The sequence below is a fragment of the Thunnus maccoyii genome, chromosome 2, assembly GCF_910596095.1.
Source record: "Thunnus maccoyii chromosome 2, fThuMac1.1, whole genome shotgun sequence".
In the NCBI taxonomy this organism is placed as follows: domain Eukaryota; kingdom Metazoa; phylum Chordata; class Actinopteri; order Scombriformes; family Scombridae; genus Thunnus; species Thunnus maccoyii.
The window spans coordinates 20,887,554-20,901,216 of NC_056534.1; the positions used below are offsets into that span (position 1 = coordinate 20,887,554).

A 13,663-nucleotide genomic window follows, 5' to 3' on the forward strand; every position below is an offset into this window, starting at 1 on the left:
GACTCATTTGGATGGCTGAAGCTTCATATTAGCTTCAGATAAACTTTTACATTCATTTTTGCACAGAAGGAGGACTGTGGATTTTGTGCCCCATCACTTACATTATAAGTGCATTATGGAGGGATCTTGTAATGGTCAGTATGAACAGGAGGAATGATTACAGCCCGAAAAAGGTGTTAGTGGTCATATAGGCACCTGACTTGTTTTAAGACAGGTTTATTGTGAACCTACCATTTTAAATATTAAGGTTTTTTTTTTTAATTTTCGTGAATTACATTTGCTCTTTTTGACTTTGCTTTTAAATTAATGAGAAGACATGGGCTGAAAAGTGGAGGGTCAGCCTGGAGCAGGTTAGCAAAGGCATCTTCAGGTATCTGCTGATTTACAGACGTTTGGCTGCTATGTCAAATTGGCTTCACAGCCCAGCACTGTTCCTGGGAGCTTGCTCAAAACAGCAGTCCACAAACCAATGGGTGACGTCATGGTGACTATGTCCATATTTTTTACAGTCTATGGCTGTGTCTGCAGAAACAATCTGATGAAACCACCCATATGTCCACGTGTCCACCCACTATCTGCCATTCTAATGCTGAGATCAAGCCCAGAAAATTATTTATAAATGGATTAAAACAATAATAAAATCTTGTCTAATGAAATCTGTGGTCAGAGCCAGAGGACACTGTGGTCATGACCTTTGTAGGGTTTTAGCAAACTGGGAGGAATTTACAGTCCACAATTGTTAAATTTGGCCTGACCAATGTTTGTAAAATTATGGTCCTGGCTGTAGTCCACACATAACACCCCAACGCATTCCAGCCGGGACACACAGCGCGTGTGCGTTGCGGAACCTCTTGCTTTTCATTTCGGCGACCATGTTAACAGATTAGAGCAGCCACACAGCCCGCGTGGCTGCTGCGGCGCGTCATTCAGAGATTCGGGGTCTCGCCTATTTATTCCGCATAACGCCTGGGACACACTGGATGCGTGAACCTCAGCAGTGTGTGTGCATCGCTGAACTGCTGCGTCTCTCACGCTTGCAGCGTCCACACTGGAAGCGTGTCTGCTGCGGCGCGTCTGGCACTGGCAGCCCTATCTTTCTCGTTTACCCTGTCTATTTCTGCTGAGAACCGCGCGCGTCACGCGGAGAAAATAGGCGAGACCTCGAATCTCTAGATGAAGCGACGCAGCAGCCTCGCGTGAGACGCTCTAACCTGTTAACATGGGCACCGAAATGAAAAGCAAGAGGTTCCGCGACGCACACGCGCTGCTCACGCATCCAGTGTGTCCCAAGCGCAAGAGGTTCCGCGACGCACACACGCTGCTCACGCATCCAGTGTGTCCCAGGTGTGACACACACCGCTCTCAGCAAAAATAGGCAGAGAAGATGATCTGTTGACAGTCATATTGACATCATACCAGCAAAATAACACCTTTCACTATGATTTCAATGTCGCGGCTGTGGCTCAGGAGGTAGAGCGGTTCGATTCCCGGCTCCTCCAGTCTGTATGTCGATCTGTCCTTGGGCAAGATACGTATCCCCGAATTGCTCCTGATGGCTGTGTCATCAGTGTGTGAATGTGTATAAATGATTAGATTTCCTCTGATGGGCAGGTTGGGACCTTGCATTGTAGCCCCTGTACTATTCAGCGTATGAATGTGTGTGAATGGGTGAAAGTGATTCGTAGTGTAAAAGCGCTTTGAGTGGACTAGGAAGGCGCTATACAAGTACAGTCCATTTACCATCCATTTATATGTGTAGAGTTTGTCACAGGCATGAAATGTCAGCCTGGGCAGTGCACGCAGGGGTAGGGAGTCTCTCTGGCGGGGAACTCCAGTACGGAGAGTCGGTGACACACGGAGCTTCTTCTCTCAACTCCTGTCACTTTCTGTGATATTAGTTCAAACAGGGGCTCCTGCCTGTTGTTTCACCTGCTTCGAGGCGGAGATTTGATGTTGTTATTTTCTTTATTTGTTGTCAGTTTCCCTCCTGACAGTTTGGAGGTTTGTTTGTCGGAGTGTGTTTGGCTCGCTTAGGGAACTTGGTGTCGTCTGGAGGGATTTTCTTCACTTGGAGCGGTGACAGCGGGGTTTAACTGGCGGAATGATTAATATAATCAATTTTTTTTTGAAATTTTTTTTTTTTATGAAATTTATTGATGAAATGACATGATATGAAACATGCGTTGCGATATGAAACAAACGTTGTCTGTGTGGACGCTGCAAGCGTGCGAGACGCAGCAGTTCAACGATACACATGCTCTGCTGAGGTTCACGCAGGCTGTGTCCCAGGCGTGAGAAAGGTCCAAGGAATTTGATATTCGTCATTCTTCCAATAATTACGGTATACCAAGGAACAACTTTGCGACACACAAGTAAACAAAAAACAACAATTTAATTGATAAGAACATTTTTATAAAGGGCAGTCATTACTGAGGATGACTATTACTGTTTCCCTCCATTTTTTGATAAGTTCTATGTATTGATTAACTTTGCGCAAACAACTAAACAGTAAATTTGCTGGGAGACACGTCGAGTTGCAAGCAGTAACGTTACCGTTTCACAGGATGGCGAGTTGTGTCAATTTCCACAGTCAGCTGGCGTCAATAATGGAAGTTTTAGCTAACGCGGCGGTGGCAGAGATCTGTCAGCTCGTTGACGATGGTTTTGACACTCTGAGGTTGGAAATATCTCGGAGTCAGAGGGAGAACCTGGCACTGGAGAGCAGACTGCGGCTGATGGAGCCCATACCGGCGCTAGTGGTGACGCATACCAGTAAAGGTTAGCCTGCTCCATCCGAACTTTGTGTCATGCATGGAGAAAATTGCACACCAGGCTCCATGCAATAAATGTGACATTTTAACATGACCTTACAGTCTCTCACTGCCGAAAAACAGCTGCTGTCTTTTCTAATCTTTTCCCCCTGCTTTTTACATTTTTTTCTCATTATAATTAGATACTTTCGAAAATCATCCACTCGAAGCTTAAATAGGACACTGTATACTGCATACACTTCTAATATGTGGGACTACTATTATAGAATTAGTATGTGTACTGAAAATAAAAGTACCGCATAGTACTGAAAAATAGTATAGACCTGGGTGCCTGAGTTAATAAGTTACACCTGCAGCACACTACAACAAAGTACTACTGTGTGTGTGAGTGTAATGGCAGTTAGTTCAGCCTCAAGTGGCAGCTGGCTGAAAGGGAGCAGATCCCTGTAGCCAGGTTCCAACTGCTGGAAAAACAGAATAACATCATTTGAAATGAAAGTTGTACTGGGCTCTCACATTGAAGTGAGACATTTGAATTAGGTCTGGGAGCCAAAGTTGTGGCTTTCATCTGCATCTTTGATCAGATCAGTTAATGTATAGTTATAGCAGCAGATTGTTGTCCATTTGTTTTACTTTTTGCCATGTACTGTATGATGACTTTTCAGCATTTTACTGTAATTTACTGAAAATAAACAGTAGGCTTTTTCAAATGCATTTTCATTTGGTTGGAGGAAATTGAATCCTCAGCACAACAGACTCAGCATTTCAATAACAGCAGATTCTCACAGTGTCTTGTCAAGCATAAAATAATAAAACAAAACACAATTATTTACATCAAATGATTTTAACCAGTTATTGTCAGTTTCTCCAATATAGGCTGTAATGTCTTCTCTTTAAGCTCTGACTGGATCTTTTTTCATCATAACGACATATGAACATTTCTTGTTATAATGAAAGTGTCTTTCAGCAGTTTGTGTCTTTGCCCATTGTCTCCATGCCACATGCAACTGCTGTTATATTTAAAGATGTTAAAGGAGTTTGGCTTAAATTTGTCTCGAGGGAGAATGCTCCATCACTGTGTGATCCATGCATTTAGGCTTGGTGTAAAAATGGCTCGGCTTTACACCAAATTTTACACCGACTTTTCTATTATTCAAAAGTTGAGCTTGTGATGTTGTATTATTCTTTTTGTTGTGTCTGCAACAAAAGCTACAGTATCAAGCTGACTGAGGATATATTGAGGACATACAGTACTGTGCAAAAGGTTTATGCACTTAAGATGTTTTGATTCTTATCCATAATGCAATACCATCAGGGAGGTTTTCGGATTGGTCCTAAATTTATTCTGCAGCATGACAATGAGTCCAAACAAGATGGCCCAAGATAGTCTTATCTTCAGCTAAAGAAGAGCAAGTAGTCCTGCAACAGATGGTATGACCCCCACAGAGCCCTGACCTCAATATTATGGAGTCAGTCTGGAATTATATGAGAGACAGAAGCAGCTGAGACGCCTAAATCCACAATACAAGAACTGTGGCAACTTCCCCAAGATGCAGGAACAACCTATCTGCCAAGTACCTGAAAAACTGTGTGCAGGTGTACTGAGGAGAACTGCTGCTGTTTTAAAGGCAAAGCTGCTCACACCAAATATTGATTTCATGTATGTTTCTGCTTTTTACTCAACTTTGTATCAAGTTAATTGATAAATAAAAAAAACTATTCATGGCATTATTTTTGTAAGCATCCTCACGTTACTTTTAGTGCCTAAAACATTTGCACAGTACTGTCAGTAATTTTACATTAACTTAGATTTATGTCACCTTGTGTGTGATGGCTCTGGTTTGAACAGATTTTATCAGAAAGATAGCAAGGTTTATCCAGACTGAAAAGGAAGACATAGACATTAGTGACAACTGTGCTACATGTGTAAACCTTTAAGTAAAGTCAAGTCAGTTTTATTTATTTAGTGCCAAACCACAACAGAAGTAATCACAGGACACTTTTCACATAGAGCAGGTCTAGACCTAACATTACCCCATGAGCAAGCACTTGGCGACAGTGGCAAGGAAAAACTCCTTGGGAGGGGGAGAGGGGAGAGAGAGAGCAGGAAGAAGGTGAGCATGGCACAATGCAAGTCCCACATTGAGATGTATAGTAATAATAATCATGATGATGATAATAATAATAAGACTAATACTAATAATCTTAACTTATGTAAACATCTTAACTTATGTATTTCCATTTCTGTATCTCTTCTAGACCATACAATAATAAGACTAATACTAATAATTGTAGCAGTGGGTGTTGAGCAGGATCAGGGGGGCAGTGGGTGGCTTGCAATCACAGATCCAGATTCTACAGCTCTGGAGGCAGAAATACCTGCAGAAAGCAACAGCAGGAAAGAGATGAGAAAGCACAAAACTACTGGAGAGAGAAGATGCCGAGTTAGTAACATGCATTAATGGGACATGAATGCATGCAGCTAACAACACTAAACCACACACAAACAAAAATTAAAGTCTGTGCTTTAATATACATTATATTTTAAAATCTTTACCACTTGCTGTTTGCATTTCTGTAAGTACAAGGTACATGGCAGAGAATACACATACAGTAACTTGCAATAGTGTAACATACATATGCAACAAAGTCCTCTGATTTTCTTCGAACAGATCACCACTTTGGAGAAGATCCTACCAGTGGAAGAAGACATGTCAAGTCCACAAGCCTGGAGAATACAGACAGTCAGCTGTCCAGGGTCTGTGCTGCTATCTGTACAACAGTCAGCTTGTCTTACTTTATCTCTTCTTCTGTCCATCTCCCTCCTTACTGTGTAAAAGCTTAATGCCAAATGGAAAAAATGACATTAGTGTTTACATAAAGTTGCTTGCAAGTTAAATGTAACCATTGAAAGTAAAGATTGTGTGAAAGCACCATTAAAAAAATTAGGAATTTAAAAGAATTTAATGAATGAAAAACAAAAAAACGTCCTTAACAGTCTTGGCTGCTTATAACCTTTGCTAAGCACATATCAAATTTGTAGTGCAAGAGCACTACAGACTTTCCATTTCCCCTAAGGGGACAATAAAGTATACCTTATTTTGTTAAAAAAGGGTGACTAGATAGTCATTGTTTATTTACATCTTAACTTATGTATTTCCATTTCTGTATCTCTTCTAGACCACACACACAAATACAGCTCGTATTTTTACACCCACTACTACAAATACCAAGTTACTGGACTGTACAAAGGTAGCTGGATCGTTAATAAATATCCTGAAAGGAATACCTAACCTAATCCTAACCAATACCCCACAGAAAGAGCCATACCTTCCTAACCAGCTACCTACCTAAGCCTATTCTATATATTTTCTGTCCCTCAGCCGGTGGTTGAGACTGTGCAGCCAGTGGAGCCAGAGGTGGATGTAATCAAGAAGGAAAGGCTGGAAGAGGAGCAGACAAGCTGCAGTGTGGTGGACCATCAGACAGCCCCGAGTAGCAGCAGTAAGCATGAACAAACTCTAACATGAGTGAACACTGCTCAGTAAATTAACCTGTAACTTGCTAACTGAACCCTCCTTCAACATGCACTTTAGAACATAAATGTGCTGTCAATTTTACATGTCAGTCTCTTGCTTCCAAGTCACTTTGCCATAAAAGTCACAACAGCAATCTTACAAGGTCAGATCTAGTAACCTTTCCAGCACATGTCTGAATTGAATGCAGTCACATTAATATAAAGGGAGAGAGGTGGTAGTAAATGTGCGCTCCCTCTTGCACAGCAGGTGCCAAATATCACCCGAGAGTTGCAGCTGTAGCCATTATAGTCCTGTCCCATGTTTGAATCGAGCCATTATACAATATTTACATAACAGAAACCTACATTGAAAGGCAAAAGCTATTATTTGTATAGATTAATGAAGCCAGCAATGGTACAGATGCCATGACTGAAAAGTGCACATTATCTATAAATGTGTTTGGCAACCTTTTCTTCCATTTATTATGTTCATATATAACCAGTATTAAATACAATGGATTCAGAAAGTATTCATACCTCTTCACTTGTTGCGCTCTTAATTGTGTTAGATTTCATTTTAAATGCCATGCCATCCTTCAGTAACTCCTCCTCTGACTCAAGGAGCAAAGGCTTGCCCAGCAGCACAGAACGAGTGTTCAGCTGCCAACAGTGCTCAGCTCTTCTCCAGCTCCAGAGACCTGGTGGTACACCAGCGTTCGCACGGCAGGGAGGGGATCTTTCACTGCCACCTCTGTAAGAAGCCCTTCATCCACCCACACCAGCTCAAAACCCACCAGCGGGTTCACACTGGGGAGAAACCATTCAGCTGCACTCAGTGTGGCAAGCGCTTCTCCCAGTCCAGCCACATCAAGAGACACATGAGCGTCCACACGGGGGAGAAGCGCTATAGCTGCAGCCTGTGCAGGAAGCGCTTCTCACAGGCCTGCAGCCTCAAGGTCCATCAGGCAGTCCACACTGGAGAGAGACCCTACAGCTGCACCAAGTGTGGAAAGAACTTCTCTGTGCTGGGAAACCTGGTCCGCCACCAGAGCGTTCATATCAGCAAGTGAAGAAACAAAAACAGCAGCCACAGCATGCTGCTGTTGTGGATGTTTTAGTAGATGTTTTGGTCAGTATTGCTGCTAGAAAGTATTTAACAGACTGAATATTGTCCTGTGTTGGTATATATGTATCCTTGTGTTTACAATAAAACATGAAAAAGTGGCCTTTTAGTCATATTTGATTACGCCAGTGAGACTGAATACATTTACTTTGTGAATGTGGAGTGCTGCATGTTTATATATTTTTTCCAACTTTACTGGAGACAGAACAGTGACAGAACATCCTGAAACAGAATTTTAGTACACATAGTACTTGCTCATTCATTAAATCAAGCCATAAATGTCAATAAAAGAAAAAAATAAAACAATAATACAAAATTTAAAAAACTAAAAAAAAATAATGAAGAGTAAATTAATTAATTAAACAAGTGCCAAAGACATAGTTATCTTGCTCAGATTATTTTAAATGACCTCTGAAGCAGATCAATATGTTCACATTTCTTATTATAAATAAACTCAACAGTATTTTTATTTCCAAAGTCAAAGAATGATTCAAGAGATGGGAAAGAATTGGAAATTTACTGAATAGAATGAACAGTTGTATTTTTGTAGTTGTTAAAGTAACATTTTTAGCCTCTACCTTAACTGTGTGATTTGTTTGTTTGAGCAAAATAATCCTTTACTTTCCTCCAGAATGCTGTTACGTGTTAAGAGTCATAAGAAATGTTTGTGTCAGTTTCATCTTTTAAAAATCACATCTACGCTACAAATCTTAAAATATGGTGGGAGTAGGTGAGATATAAATTAAGGCTGGGCAATATATCAATATAATGATATTGGGATATGAGACGAGATATTTTCTTAGATTTTGGATATTGTAATACTGTGATATGGCATAAGTGTTGTATTTTCCAGGTTTTAAAGGCTGCATTACAGTAAACTGATGTCATTTTCTTAACATACCAGACTGTTCTAGCTATTCTATTATTTGCTTTTACCCAGTTATATTTTCATTATATCCATATTACTGATGATTATTTATCAAAAATCTAATTCTGTAAATATTTTGTGAAAGCACCAATAGTCATCCCCACAATATTGTCGCAATATTGATATTAAGGTATTTTGTCAAAAATATCATGATAGTTGATTTTTTCCATATAACCAAGTCCTAATATAAATTTTGTTAGATTTTAACACATGTTTTTGCCACTGGAGATCAGAAAAATGGGAGTTCCTGTTCACATAACATAATTAAAAAAAACAAACTGTTCTGTTCACATAAAATAGTAGTTGTAGCTTCCAGTTTTTGCAACTCTCGTTGCATCAAATGGCATCTCAGCAGTTGTAGAATAACTTAATTTATTACCATTTGATGTTTTATATATAACGGAAAGGTTTCAAATCTGAGAAAGTCCTCATAGTCAAGAAATATCATTTTGTTAGTCTGCTAAGAAAATGTTATTCCTATCAGTCCAGTGGAGCACTCAGCATTATGTACAAAATTGACATCACAACAGGTTTACCATTTCAACAACAACAACAAGGGACTGCTTGACGTAGTGCACAAATAATAATAAACCAATAAAGAAATATAATACATTTAAAGAGTTAAGTAAATGTCACATCAAATTTATAATATAATGCTCCAATTTTGCGTATGGAATTTTACTAATAAAGGAATATGATTAATGACATGCATTTCATTAGTAAAAATACAAAATTATATGAATTCAATTTACAATTTGAGTTTTGATCTAATTTTCAGTTTAACAAGACTAGGTCAAAACCTACTATATGACTGGACAACTAATGGTGTAACTTCATCAGTCAGTCAGTCAAACAGTCAGTCAGTCAAGCAGTCAGTCAGTCAGTCAGGGACATTCACATTTATAGGGCTAGCCCCGCTGTTGCAGTTTGGCCAAAAAGTTAAGTAGTACCAAAGATTTGACTTAAAGGGGAGGTATTATGCTTGTCCTTCTTTTCAGACATATATATAATGTCACAATGTCGGATATTCATGTTAAAAGTGGCCAACGTGTCAAATAACGAGGTAAACATATGTAGCAGTAATCCCTGTGAGCAAAAAGCAGCAGCTTCAGGCTGCTCTGAATGCTAAGTTTCCAATGTTTTTTTCTACTTTTGGCCCGAGCTGACATCAGTTTGTGATGGATTTTTTTACATGGACATCTGCTACGTGCACAGTGTGCTCCAAGAGTAGTTGCTAGGGGTGCAAGGATCGTAGTTGATTCGTGATCCGTACGGATCGCCCTCCACGGTTTGGCAGGCACGTGAACCGCGGATTAATTGCAAAATGTAATCTCATGTAAGACAAAGTAAACAAACTGCTGTAAGTACAAGTCATGGACAGACAGCTCGTTGCCAACAGGGATTTTGAAGAGCAATGACCAAATCAGCATCTAACGGGTCCAAAGTGACATCTGCATGTATAACAGTGAATGTTTGTTTAATGGCTCGTTCAACAAACTGAGCTGCAGGACAAGATGTGTGTTCATGATGTGGACACAGGCTGTTGTCTCATTCACTACCATGTTTAAAAGAGAAAGGTATCATGCTTCATATTGCAATTTAATTTAACAATTGAACTTTGAATATTTTATATATTTTAAGATTGTATTTAAACATTGGACATCTTGAATGTTGTTTTCATTTAAGACCATGGGCAAAAGTTCCTTGCTTTAAGTGTTTTACATAGTGTATCATAGCACAGAGACAGCACTGGTGAAACTCACAAATGATCTCCTAACTGCATCAGACAAAGGACTTCTCTCTATACTTGTCTTGTTAGATCTTAGTGCCGCATTTGACACAATTAATCATCACATTCTGTAGGAGCCATTTATGTTGATTGTTGGCATGTCATTTGTTTAGTGATAACTTTTAGTATTATTTTGGACACTGGGTGACGGTCATTAGATGCACAGGGTTGTATATGTATGGGCATAGGTGATAGGAAACAGTAGGCACAGGTAGGGGGAGCACATACAGTTCTTACCAGACCGGTAACAGACACACACTACAGATGGCAGGACAGAAAACCTGTTATGTTCATGGCTTGTACAAATACCTCAATAAAACAACAAACTAAACGGCAGCCAATCGACTGGAAAATCTGTTTTTGAATCTGCGTAAGATCACTTCTAACCTAACTTACCTGTGTAATAATGGCAACAGGAAAACAAGAAAAGGAAAGGACATTGAAAAATGAAAACTGCCATTATACATTCTATTACAGAGACTGGAGCATTAATTGGCATCACAGGAACTACATTAAGCTGGTTTTAATCCTATTTATCAGATCGATTTCAGTTTCCTCCAAGCATGCAAAAGTTAGACATGGAGTTCCACAAGGTTCTCTACTTGGACCAATACTATTCACCTTGTATATGCTTCCTTTGGGCAATATTATTTAACACTCCATAGATTTTCATTGCTATGAAGATGATTCCCAATTATATTTATCAATGAAGCCAGGTGAAACCAATAAGTTAACTAAACTCCAAGCATGCCTTAAGGACATAGGGACCCGGATGACCTGCAATTTTCTGCTACTAAATTCAGACAAAACTTAAGTTATTGTGCTCGGCCCTAAACACCTTAGAAACACATTATCTAATGATATATCTACTCTAGATGGCATTACTCTGGCCTCCAGCTCCTCTGTGAGGAATCTGGGAGTTATCTTTGATAAGGATATGTCCTTTAACTCCCACATAAAACAAATTTCAAGGACTGCCTTTTTTCACTTACGTAAAAATCAGGCATAGCCTTTCTCAAAAAATAGTCCACACATTTGTTACTTATAAGCTTCTCAGCTAAATTTACATATTATCACTTTATAAAGTTTTTATGGTGATCATGTTAGCCTATGTTCACTTATGTAATATTGCAAAAATCAGGCACATCCTGTCCCAAAAAGATGCAGAAAAACTAGTCCACGCATTTGTTACTTCCAGGCTGGATTATTGCAATTCCTTATTATCAGGCTGCCCTAACAAGTCTCTCAAGACTCTCCAGCTGCATGTATACTGACAAAAACTAGAAAAAGAGATCATATTTCTCCCATTTGATCAATCATGTCTGAGTCTAAATGTAAACAAGACAAAAGGTATGTTTTTCTCTAAAACTATGGTACAACCTCCTAATGCTGATATTTTCATCAAAGGGAAAAAAATAGACATGGTGAATGATTTTAAATATCTTCGTGTGACACTCCATCCAAATTTGAACTTTAATAAACATGTTAAAAAAACGGTTAAAACCATAAAGTAAAACTTAGCAAATTTTAGACATATTAGAAACTGTCTCTCTTTGGACGCAGCCAAGATATTTATGCATGCTATGATTCTTTCCCATATGTCTTATTGCATCACATGTTGAGGTCAGGCTGGAGAAACAGCCATAAAACCTCATGAGTCCTTATACAAACAAACTCTAAAAACTCTGGACAAAAAGCCAATGCATTTCCATCACTGTGGGGTCCTAGAGAAATACAATTTACTAAGCTTTGACAATTTTAGATCATTCTCAAATTTGTGCCTAGTTTATAAAATTTTAAATGGTTTTGCCCCTGCTCCACTATGTGACTTTGTGTACACTTGCTCAGTAAGTTCTATTAGATCCTCCAGAATATCCTCTATACAAGATTGTACCATACCATTTTGTCGCACTGCATTTGGGCAGTCAGCTTTCTCTGTGAAAGCCAGAACTCAGTGGAATGCCCTACCTGATAAGAACTGTAGTTCTATCAATACATTCAAGGCCAAATTAAAAAATCAACTAAAGACAAATCCACTGTGTGACCACTGAGCCTAGTTTTCATTATTAATTTTTAATTGACATTGTGGGTGTATGTGATGTGCTGTTGTGTGTAGCTTTGTATTTTGTATGGTGTGTTTTTTTTTGTTTTTTGTTTTTTGCTTTGTACTGTTTGTTGTTGTGCTGTTGTATGATTTGATTCTGGGGGACTACGGAAGCAAATTAGCTTCAAGCTAACTCCAGTGCAGTGCATCATTTATGCTTAATACTGCACACTGTCCCATTCAATAAATCAAATCAATATTTAGCTTTGCTTCATCGGCTTCCAGTAAAATCCCGAATTGAATTTAAAATCCTTCTCCTCACCTACAAAGCTCTTAATGGTCAGGCCCAACCATATCTTAAAGAGCTCATAATACCCTATTACCCTGCTAGAACACTGAGCACCCAGAATGCAGGCTTACTTGTGGTTCCTACAGTCTCCAAAAGTAGAATGGGAGGCAGAGCCTTCAGCGATCAGGCTCCCCTCCTGTGGAACCATCTCCCAGATTTGGCCCAGGGGGCAGACACCCTCTCTACATTTAAGAGTAGGCTTAAAACTTTCCTTTTTGATAAAGCTTATAGTTAGGGCCGACCAGGCTCGCCTTGGACCAGCACTTAGTCATGCTGCTATAGGCCAAGACTGCCGGGGGACTTCCCATGATGCACTGAGCTCCTCTCTCCTCCTCTCCATCTGTATGTATTCATTTACCATTAATGCATGTTACTAACTTGGCTTCTTCCACGGAGTTCTTTGCACTTTCTCATCTGCCGGAAACCCCAGAGACCGGGCTGTGGGCCTTCGCTGCGGGGATGTCCTTCTCCAGCCGTCGCTGCTATTTGCTGTTGCTAGTCATATATCTATTGTTGTTGTTGTTCTGCTTCTCTGGCTTTTGATCAACTTCATTCTGACAGTTTAATGTAGATAGTGCCTCTTAATCGTTACATTTTTGCTAATTACATCAGACTTCTTAATTGGTTCAGACGTTTGAAACATTTAGAGCTGCTTGTTTTTTCTTCTTTTCTAAAAAAAAAAGGAACACAGAGGAAACAATATAGAACAAAGACATGACGTAATACAAGCCAAACATTATGAGATAAATTCAGTACACCATTACATCAGAAGTCAGATTTTTTTAAGACAGATATGTTAAGAAAAAGAAAACCAACAACAAAACGAACACAGCGCAAGGTTTACAAAGAGAAATAATCATCAACCTATGTATAACTTTATGCTCTTTCTGTTAACATAAATCTCAGACTGTATTTGTGATTTAAGGTCAACAAAAAAACCGAACTTATCTAGCTTGAGGGGAATTTGATTGTGAATCAAAACAAATTGCGGGTAACATGAAAATCATTATCAGTTATTTTTTAGCATGTTCACAGTAGCATATAGTGTCATAAAAACTGAGAAAATCAAGCAACCTTTAACTAGATCCAAATCGAGAACCGCTGAACAACAAACTGACGTCATCAGCAGGCGACTCTCGCAC

The 13,663-nt window shown here is 39.3% G+C and overlaps 1 protein-coding gene and 1 long non-coding RNA gene across 4 annotated transcripts; one reads left to right on the top strand and one right to left on the bottom strand.

The window, feature by feature from the left end:
- Positions 1-2,199: 2,199 nt before the first annotated feature.
- On the top strand, positions 2,200-7,644 carry LOC121884107 (zinc finger protein 271-like). Of its 3 annotated transcripts, none has more exons than XM_042392707.1 (5): positions 2,200-2,778; positions 5,444-5,529; positions 5,952-6,023; positions 6,155-6,275; positions 6,910-7,644. In XM_042392707.1, exons 1-5 carry the CDS (start codon positions 2,565-2,567, stop codon positions 7,356-7,358), a joined length of 942 nt encoding a protein of 313 aa, XP_042248641.1. In that variant the 5' UTR covers positions 2,200-2,564; the 3' UTR covers positions 7,359-7,644. The 3 variants fall into 3 exon arrangements, with proteins under 3 accessions (XP_042248641.1, XP_042248649.1, XP_042248658.1); XM_042392724.1 differs by lacking the exon at positions 2,200-2,778 and adding an exon at positions 4,576-5,215; XM_042392715.1 differs by lacking the exon at positions 5,952-6,023.
- On the bottom strand, positions 5,248-13,650 carry LOC121884205. The gene is made up of 3 exons (XR_006092314.1): positions 13,596-13,650; positions 12,900-13,191; positions 5,248-5,611 (listed from the first exon to the last, which is right to left on the bottom strand). It is a non-coding gene; the product is annotated as an uncharacterized LOC121884205 (long non-coding RNA).
- Positions 13,651-13,663: the final 13 nt, after the last annotated feature.